This window comes from Pholcus phalangioides, unplaced genomic scaffold (assembly GCF_987345545.1).
Source record: "Pholcus phalangioides strain wild (caught in Gottingen) unplaced genomic scaffold, Ppha-v1.0 ptg000007l_1, whole genome shotgun sequence".
In the NCBI taxonomy this organism is placed as follows: Eukaryota; Metazoa; Arthropoda; class Arachnida; order Araneae; family Pholcidae; genus Pholcus; species Pholcus phalangioides.
In genome coordinates this window covers 24,940,484-24,950,699 of record NW_028301600.1, presented here as the reverse complement: position 1 = coordinate 24,950,699, position 10,216 = coordinate 24,940,484, and the positions used below count along the sequence as shown (strand labels likewise).

The 10,216-nt window shown below is 35.0% G+C and overlaps 1 protein-coding gene across 4 annotated transcripts in view; it reads right to left on the bottom strand.

Moving 5' to 3' along the window:
- Window positions 1-3,434: 3,434 nt before the first annotated feature.
- Window positions 3,435-10,216, bottom strand: part of Ranbp16 (Ran-binding protein 16) — a 164,646-nt gene continuing 157,864 nt past the window's right edge. For 2 of the 4 annotated variants that reach the window (XR_016192796.1, XR_016192795.1), the window contains exon 26: window positions 9,476-9,588. Coding sequence is in view for 2 of the 4 variants with exons in the window: in XM_089232902.1 (XP_089089028.1) it covers window positions 3,871-3,964; window positions 9,461-9,588 (222 nt within the window). In the remaining 2 variants the exon portion in view is untranslated. Of the gene's footprint in view, window positions 3,965-9,460; window positions 9,589-10,216 lie in introns of those variants that run through there. The other 2 variants (XM_089232902.1, XM_089232901.1) reach the window with 2 other exon arrangements.

Genomic DNA, 10,216 nt, shown 5'->3' with positions numbered 1-10,216 from the left:
CGGTGGCGTGGGGTCAATGGAATGCAGACCATTGGCCTACGTGCATAGAGCCCTCCCTCATGAAGCCGATTACGTACTGTTTGGCTGGACACCCTTCGTCCTGTTGCCAAGAGCAACCGTCTTTGCAGCTGCGTAGCATTCTCTGTTCTGTTTCGACGGGCTGTTAACCGTATATACCGGTCATCAGTTGCTGTAGTGGCGCGTGGCCGACCTTGCCCTGGTCGACATCTAACATTTCCTGTTTCTTGGAATCGATTCCACAGCCTTGCAACAACACTTCTGGCGACTCCAACACTACGTTGTGTTTGCCCGGATTCCAGTCTGCCTATAACACGCCATGCCATGGATTCCGGTAAATCACGTTGTTGAGACATCCTCAAGTCACCTTGTCTCAAAAAAAAAAATACTGCGCAATCGAATTTCACAGTTACGGCAGTAAAACAGACGTTTCTGCAACATCCCGATTTCTACCCTTATCTCCTTTTTCTGGTTTTTGACGTCATGAACTTTGATTTGCATATGAAGTTTTCTTCTTCCGTTTCCTGCTAGGCTTTAAATTATGGATGATTCATTTTATGTTACTTATCGGTATACATCTTTGCGTAATTTTGTTAAAACCATGTGCTCCCCTAATTGTTTTGAGCAGTGTATTAACAATACCAATTATTTAGATACACTCTGCTAGTTCACCTCAAAATCGTACAACTTCAATGCCAAAGGCCTGGGCAATCCACAAGATATATTTCCCTCCCCCTCTCAGACACTTTGGCATGAACTGGAGTTGAACCGTTAGTGGCACTAATTTCTCTTTCCTTTTTGATACACAAAATGGTTTTTACTTCATGTAAAAAATCTATCATAAGATACCAGTCATATTGACACTAAATATTGTTTTTAAGGATTATAAACTGCACATCATCCAATCTATGTACACATGTTGTTTGCTTTACCATCACGCTCTTTGTTGTCGACCTGGATAGTGAGCTTGTCACCATCTCTTAAAATTAGGCCCAAATATATTGACACAACACTCTTAATGGGAAACGTCCGTTTGATCACCGACCCTTTGATGCAATGTTTTCTCAAGCTCATTCACTCGGTCTCACACACAGATGGCAGCACTAAACATAACAAGCATTACACAGAAACAAACTACATGTCAGGTTCACACACATTTCAACATGTACCAATTGGTTAGAAGTTCTGCAGAGGAATATGGATGGGGTGCATGTGTGGTTTAGTAGTAATAGTCAGTTTCACACATGTAGGAAACTGTTGTTGCACCATAGCTAGTCAATAAGATTGATAGAATTTTCACAAAAAAAATTATACAAAACCACTACCTGTTACCTGCGGCTTTGATCATGTAGATTTGGTACAAACGTTCTGAAATTTGCTCGGCAATGATTTCCTCCATATAACATTTGAACCCCTCATGATCCACTTGGGGGTTAAATTTCCAGAAATCTCGTCTTAATGAGTCTCTATATTATAAAATATAATGCTTACCAAATTTCATATTTATAGCTCCAGCAGTTTCAGCTCAGCATTTGATGAATCAGTCAGTCAGGACATGTTATTTTATATATGAAGGATGCATATCAAACAAAGGGGGTATGGTATTTTATTGGCAAACCATTGATCCTAGAGACATACTTCCAATTAGAAAAAGCCTGCAAATAACATGTAGTACTCAGATATGTCATTCATGTTTCAAGGAGTTGTGTAGTTATTAACATAAAAAAAAATTAACTTTCCATACAGTCCCAGTGTGCCCCCAAAACCCAATTAGAAAGCTGTTGGCCTGTCTCTCTTGATAACAAAAAAAAAATCCATGTTTCTAAGTGCAATATTCAAAAAATGGAGGAAGTTGGGGGAAAACAGCATTAAATGCGGGTAACAGTTTTTCTGCATTTAACACTGCTTTTTCCAACTTTCCTCCATTTTTCAAATATCTCAGTGAATATTGCACTAAGAAATGTGGAATGTTTTTGTTTGCATCAGGAGAGACAGGCCAACAACTTTCTAATTGGGTTTTGGGGCACACTTGGGACTGTATAAATTTTTTTTTTTTTTATATTAATAACTACACACCTCCTTGAAGCATGAGACATATCTGAGTACTACACGTTTTTTAGAAGCTCTTTCTGATTGGAAGGAAGTATGCCTCTAGGATCAACGGTGCGCCAATAAAATTTCATAACCCCCCCCCCCCCCATTTGCATAGATTATTGCAGGAAACTCTAGTCTCAACTCTTTTTGGGAAGAAAAAATGATTTCTTTTATTGCGAGTATCTCCCATAGTTCTGTAGTTGAGCGCTGCGATCTGTAGAAACTATAATCTGTAGCAGTTGGCAAGTCTGTAGATCAGGGGTGGCCAACTTCTCACTATTCCAGGGTCAAGATAATAGTCAGCTGCAGTGTTGCAGGTCTCATCAGTGGCAACACTTTGGTGTATAAGCCACACCAGTAAAATGATCCTGAAAACTAACAGATTTGTCTCCACCGTAAGTAACATGGTGAAAAATGGGCAATTCAGTCATTAAAATTTAAACTCTGGGCTCTACTTCTTCATAAACCATACATATTCATTATTTATCTGGTTTCCAGTTAGTGGATGCAGCACATCAAAAATTAATTTTTTTTCTACAAATTAGTCCATCCAATTATACAAATAAATACAAATACAACGCCACAACAGGCAAAATGCCCAACGAGGTGGCTGAGAAAGCCATCCATAGTTTGAATTTTATGGGGAAAAAATATTTTTTCTACCTTTTTCTCTAATTTTTTTTATGCTTCCCCCGATTTAACAACTCATTGGGCCGTACAGGTCGAATAGACACTCAAGGAATTGATTCACACACTGTTGCTCTTTGGAATTATTAGGGGTGTGTAATATAGTTGGTTACATTTTTGAGGCGCCATTGTGAGTTGGCATCCACTTCAGAACAGTTTCATCACCGTGAGCAGAACACCAAATATGCATTCAGCTACAAATTAAGTGCAGAGGCCACGTAAAGTGACAAAATAAATACCCATAACAAATATTATGAGAAATTTGTATGTTCAAAAAGGCAGTATGATGAGATTATAGCTAATTATATACTCTCAACATATACTAACTAGAAACAATGAATGTAAATAGTCTGTTAATCAGGTCTGCTGTTGAAACCAATAGCTCAAATAATAATAAGAAAATTAATTTCATACACAGTAATTTTATGTAGTCATGGCTCATGGGTCAGCTGTTGGCTACCCCTGCTGTAGATTATTCAAACAATTTATACCTCTTGACAGTCTGCATTATTTCATACATCACATTGTACAGTCAGAAATTAGTTAACTGTGAAAATTTATTTCTTGTTCATAACTAAATAAATTACTCACAGTAATATCATAAAACAAAGAGAAAAACACAGGAATTTTTCTTTGTACTTAAAAAAAAGTTTTATGTCTCAAAAAAAAGAAAACATTTCAAAGATTTTCTCATTGCAAAGACAAAAATTGAAATGAAACAAGTATCCTTGTGATGAAAGGCATATTTATTTTCTCTGAAATTCAACACAAGAAATATTTATACTCTAAGAGGTACCACAATACAAAAATATAGAGTTTTTCACAGAACAATAAAGCATGCCTTTGCTAATACAAAAGTTACAAATATCTGTGGAATGCATGGCTTTTAAACTTTTAAACAACTCTATAGCCATACTGTGAAATAACAGTCTCTTATAAATATATTTTAACAAAGTATGAATGTCAAGATATACACAATATGAAAACACGTTTATGATACAATGAAGACAAATGCTGTAAAATACTTTCCACATTAGAAAACCTGAAAACACACAAATCATCAATTCTTAGCTAGCTCATCATTTCATTGGCAACATTCAGGGTGCTTGTACCTTTTAGAGACTCATTTATTTCTCTACGAAAAATCCCTAGATTCTGAGTGAACCTAAAAAGAAAAAAAAAATCATATTTCAACAAAATTATATACCATAGCAATTTCATTCTTCTTTTTTTTTTCAAATTACTAATTACAGGATGGACCGTAAAAGCTGTGACACCCTTTAAAAATTAATATAAAATGAGCCAATTGGTATATTAGCGTGAGCCTGCAGCAAAATGCTTGTCATTTCATGATCATTTAATTTGAAAGAAATATTGAAAATGGTTCAAAATTTAAAGCAGAGATACAATTTCTATTCAATTTGCATAGAAGATACTAATTTAGCCAGTAATTGAGACTTCACGTTGTAACGAGAAGTCTTAATCTATGTTGTTAAATGAATGAACTACAAACATGTATCATTCAGATGTGGCTCAAGATAACTCAAATTCTGAGTACTATAGCAATTTTTGCCAAGTTCCAAATAGATAGTATAACTTTAATCGTGCTCATTTGGTACTAAAGAGACCCAAACTTAAAATACTAACACACACGAACGCATGGCCAGGGGCTCTGCCACTGGACTTATCCCGTAGCTGAGATCTCTTCCAGCCCAGCTTCGTGGCAGAGTCTGGAGCAAAGTGAGTGCACCTAACAGTCTGATTGTGTAGCTAGTGTTGTGTTTGATATTTCAGTGCTGCCATCTATACTTCAATTTATGAGTGAGGTGTAATGATTGAATATTTGTAACGTTGTAGGCCTGTTGCTCTCTGTGGCGAGACTTTTTAACTGGGAGATCGGCTTGCATTTGCACCTTGAAGTTGGGAACCACAGAAAACCAACTTCAGCCGACCACCACCGTGGTGCCGGTGGGGTTCGAACCCGGATCCTCGCAGTGCGAGTCCGTCACTATGACCACTCGACCACCACAGCGGCAATATATAATACTAACACACAGTGTTCTCAGACATGTATAGTAGTGCTCAAAAGTCTATTGACAACTATAAATGTGTCTACAAAGTTTCTATTTGAATCTTTTAATGAAATCTATCCCACGAAACAAATAGTCTCAAAACAAATAGTCTCAAAACAAACTATTATGAACAAAAAATTACATATCCACAGTTCTTGAATAAAATAAAATAATAAGTTTACTTTTTCATCGGTTCAAAAGTGTCTTGACACAAACAAACAAGAAAACACAACTACTACATAATCACCTACTAAAGCACAACTACTAAATAATTATTTTAGACATGTATTGAGCACTATAGCAAAGCCGAATAAGTCAACACTTTGTTGGATCATTGATCATTTATGTCGCACCACTGTCATTTTCTACACATGAGGGCTAATTAGACCGGGACCTACAATTTATTGCCGATTCCAAACGGCAGGCTTGTTTTTTATACTCGTTGAGGGGTTGGTGCACTAACACCAACGGGGGGGGGGGGGGACTCCTTGTGGTAGCAATTTTTTCCTGCAGTCTTGTCGCCGCTTTTGTTGTTTTCGTGTCAGGAAATTTTTCTGACAAGCACGAACCGGGTATCGAACTCGCGACACCTCTAAACATCCTTTGGTACTTTAGGTGAGCATCTTATCAAACTGGGCTACCGCGCCCAACACTTTGTTGGAAGCAGTTTATATCGTAATACTACTTGCCATGTTTTGGTATGGCTTCAATGAGTGTCTCATGGTCAGTGGGCATTATTTTTTTCCCATGCTTTTTCATTCAATTGAAAAAAACTATCAAATTTACATAATTTCTGGCTCTGACTCGTCTGTCGAACTCAATCCATAAATGATTGATTCAAGTCAAGGTTCTGACTTCACCACCCATAAAACTCTCATTTTGTTGCCTTTCAAGTACTGTGTAACAACTTTTGATCTCATTTACAGTCATTGTCGTGCTGGAATATTGGTAATAGCAACATGCGTTACGTTGTAAAGGATGGTGTGGTTACGAAATGAAGTTTTGGAACAAAACTTGTCCCTAGTGGTTTTTTTTTCAGAAGGCAAAGAGAAACGACACCATTAGAGCAAAGAAACATACCCACTTTCACCATTGTGTTTAACAGTAAGAAGCCATAATAACTTAATAATTTATCTTATGACTACCTATAAGAACCTGTAATACCTCATTTGCGTAAATATATTATCCATTTGTATCTTGGATTGTTTCGCTTGTCAGTAGAAAGATCGCCATAACTCTCCCTCTGCCTTGCCCTTCTGTAATTAAATATATAAACAATTTTTTCCCTTGCTTGGAAGACAACCAAACAAGCCCATAATGTTCAGCCAATGTTTTATATATTCACATTCAGTCTGTTTCAAATTAAATTCATCGGGTTTTTCACCAAGTGGACATTTCAAGGATTCCTCTTTGCTTGCATTCTGATTATTCTACATATCCTATCTCTTGTTTACTTTGAATATATTGAGAAAGAAAATTACTTTTTACTTTTTAGATATATATGAACTTTCTTGAAATACAAAAATCATTTGCTACTCGAGCTTTACTTCCTTGAAGACTGAATTTCCCCAAAAAAAAAATCCATGAATATTTTTCATGTTTTATTGTGTGTTCTGCATAATCCTACTATAAATTCCTATTATAAGAATTAATCACTTCCATATTTGATTGAACTACATTTGTCAAAACACTTTTGATCTGTCTAAAAACAAAAATTACACAATAAAATCTCATTAATCCGAAACAAAGAAATTTCAGCAGCAGGTGTCGATAAATATCTTCTTTCTGCTTCACATACATCAAGGTTAGGGCAGTGCATGCAAATGAGTTGGTGCTGCAAACATTACTGCATTTGTCAAGACCTTTGAGTGTTATTGTAACTTTTGTCTCAAACCATAGGTGAATATCAACTTTTCAAAGATGATGTCATTTTCCGCTATTAATACAGAGGTTTCAACAACTGGCTGATGCGAAGATAAATCCAAGAAAAAAAAATTCAACTGCCCTTGCAGGGAATTGAACCCACGTCGCTCTCATTTGCCAGGTGAGCACTCCAGACAACTTAGAAAACAAATCCTCTCTCCTCACAGCTCGTTCGCACAGAATGGGACGGCACATGGACAGCTACAGCCTGAATAATAGGGTCAATTTGTACAGCACCGTTCAACACACATGAACTCTATGGTGAAAGGATTTGTTGTCAATTGGTCTAGGGCACTGAAAACTGGTAACTGAGAGGACACGAGTTCGATTCCCTGCAAGGTCAGTTGAATTTTCTTTCCTGAATTTATCTTCGCATCCGTCAGTTGTCAAAACCTTAGTATAACACTTTCTTTTAGTTTTGGTACCCATTTATGAAACACATGATATTGTCACTTGTTATCATTTGGCTAAAGGATACGGTGTGTTGGTTATGAGAGGACGTTAAATTAATGATGTTATTAAATACCCAATATGTCAAGTTTTTTGAAAAAAACTTCAATGTTTTGGAAGTGTGATTTGGTTATTTTAAAACATGAATTATGCATCCATAAAGTGTCCCTTTTTTATATAAATTGACTAAAATTTTATAAAATAAAAATACAAAGGCCACAACAGGCAAAAAGAGCAATGAGGTGGCTGAAAGAGATGCCCAAAAAAATATTGTTTTCAAAATATCCAAAATACAGCAACTCAAAAATGAACTATATAATACTAATAATCCCCAAAGCAGAATGATTAGCACTGTTCTGCGACGAACCCTCAGCTGACTGGAAATGTTCTGTGGTAAAAATCCCCATACATGTAATACCTTGCATTTAATAGTGTTGTTTTTTTTTTCTGCACTTTTTCTTAAAATTTCTTCCAAACTGTTCTGCAGTAGAGCTAATTGTTCTGCGATGTACATTGCAGATTTTGGCACATTCTGCTTTCGGGCTAATAATGATGAGAAAATATAATACAATGTGCAGGAACGTAATGCAAAAGATCTAATCTGTAGTTTTAATAAATAAATCAAGTTAATTTCCAAAATTGAAAGGAAAAATTTTATTGAATCTAAAAGAACTGGATTGATCAAGTTGATAAATTCACCAAAAATTTTTAACCTTGATTAACAATTGATTAGCATTCATTCCAGTCCTAATTTTAATAATTAAAAGGAGGAAATCATTAAATTGGTAACCATTAGATTTAGTTTGAGATACTTTCATTGCCCATTATTATCTATAAATAAATTACAGCACTGTATTCATTGGAACAAGCACTGTGTGTACCCTAATTTTACAGATTGTGTCAATTATGCTAATAAACACCTATATATCTTGGTTTGTTGTGGAGAAGACAACTTTAAAGAAATTAACAAATAAAAAGCTTAAGAACAATAATGAATATTCTAGTATCACTTACAAATATCAGTTCAATGAAATGTATTTCCAGTAATTAAATATATTTTATATTGATTGTTCAACAAGTTTTCTTATAAATACTGGGTTGCGGAATAAAAAAAGATATTGGGTAAAGGTTCCATTTTCATCACATGAAAGTGATGTGTTTATTTTCATGGCATAAATATTTGTTATAGCTTTCTCATTGTCATGCTTAATCCCAGAAATACTGCATCTAATGTTTCTTGGATTTTTTTTTTGTCTTAAACCAGTTTCCATCAACACCCTATCTAAGAAAAAAAATGTGTCATATTAATGAAGCAGCCTTTTAGCAATGAATTTGATCATTTACATCCACTGCTCTCAAAAAAATTTCTATGTCTGCTATCAAGAAAGCTGGCTTGTCTCCTAGGTTGAAGAACCTGTAAAATGACTGAAAATGACATGGAATGTCATCTGTAAAATGACTATGGATAGCAACTTAATCATCAACAGTCACAAAAATAATTACAATGAACATAATTGATCTTGGCTGCAGCATTATTCCACTGTTCTGAAATCAGCACCACTGCAGAATTTCTTGACCATGCTCAAAACCTGATTTACAGAAGCAGTTCATGATCATCAGTTACGTAACTATTTCCCAAATTTTGCTTATATAAATACAAGGCCACAACAGACAAAATATTCACAGAGGTGGCTGAATGATTCTTATGCTATCATGGAAATATACTTTCATTAACATATTACAATCTTAACTTTTCTATGCTTTCCATATCTCTTAATGATGACAAAAAGATTCAGATTTTGAATGTTTTACCTTGATATATAGGTTAAAAAGCATAATCAGTAAGTGGTACCTATTCTTGATGCACTCCAGCTATACAGTGTAATTAAACTGGAGCATCAAGTTATCAATAAAAAAAGAGTAGAGAAAAACAGAATTTTCAAGCTTTTATTGCACTTTAAAAATTTGTTATTTAACAACTAGATTGAAAAAAGCAAATGCTGGCTACTTGTATAATTTTTCCAAAAATAATTTGCTCGTATAAAAATACTGATTTTTTTTTCCTCCAACTTTGAATTATTTAAAAAGTTTGAATTAAATAAGAAATTTTAATATTAAATTAGATAGAAAACTCAAGGGGAGTTTGTAAAAGTTTGAATTAACCAAGTTCTACTGTACACACACAGACACACAAAAAAAATCAGACTTTTTATCACCTTTCCCTATTTTTTGTAATCAGATTCCTTTCAATGCCATCCATCAGTTTATCAAATGACTGGGATATAGCAGCTTGTTTCTCTGGTACCTGACTGTTTATCATACCTTGCCTCAGCTGATTGAAGTACTAAAAATAAACCAAGCATTAAAGATCAGTATCAAAATAGTATAAATTAATCATCAAAACATTAGTTACAAGGCTAGTAAATAAAATAATGGCAACAAAAGTAGTTCAAACGTTTCATTGAACATACAAGTAAAGCTCTATTATGTCTCTTTAGTGTGATCACCAGAAATGTCTTGTACCGTTTTCCAGATGTGTTGAGCCATTGGATGCTATCTGCAAAGGGGTATCAGCAGTAGTGTCCCATTACAGGATAAATTCAGTCTTATTCTGTCCCTCACAAAATGCACTGCCCAATAATGGAACCGTCCAATACAAGGACACATTCTCACCATAGGCTTTGTATAATAATATTAATGATATAACACCCATAATCCTGAACAACATTCCTTAATGTTTTTGTGACGGACCACCTCGATTCCAATTCATAATTGCTGTTCGACTTTTGTTAACATGTTTAAGAACAGTAAGATGACAAAGATATGATCCCTTAATCATGCAACAACTATATTTTTCACTGTACTGACTGCTTTCTATATTCTACATTTGACACTAGCTGCACATAAGGCTGTTGCGCATGTGTGTGCTATTTTGAGGTTTTCTCTCAACAATATTGCCATTACTTTATTCA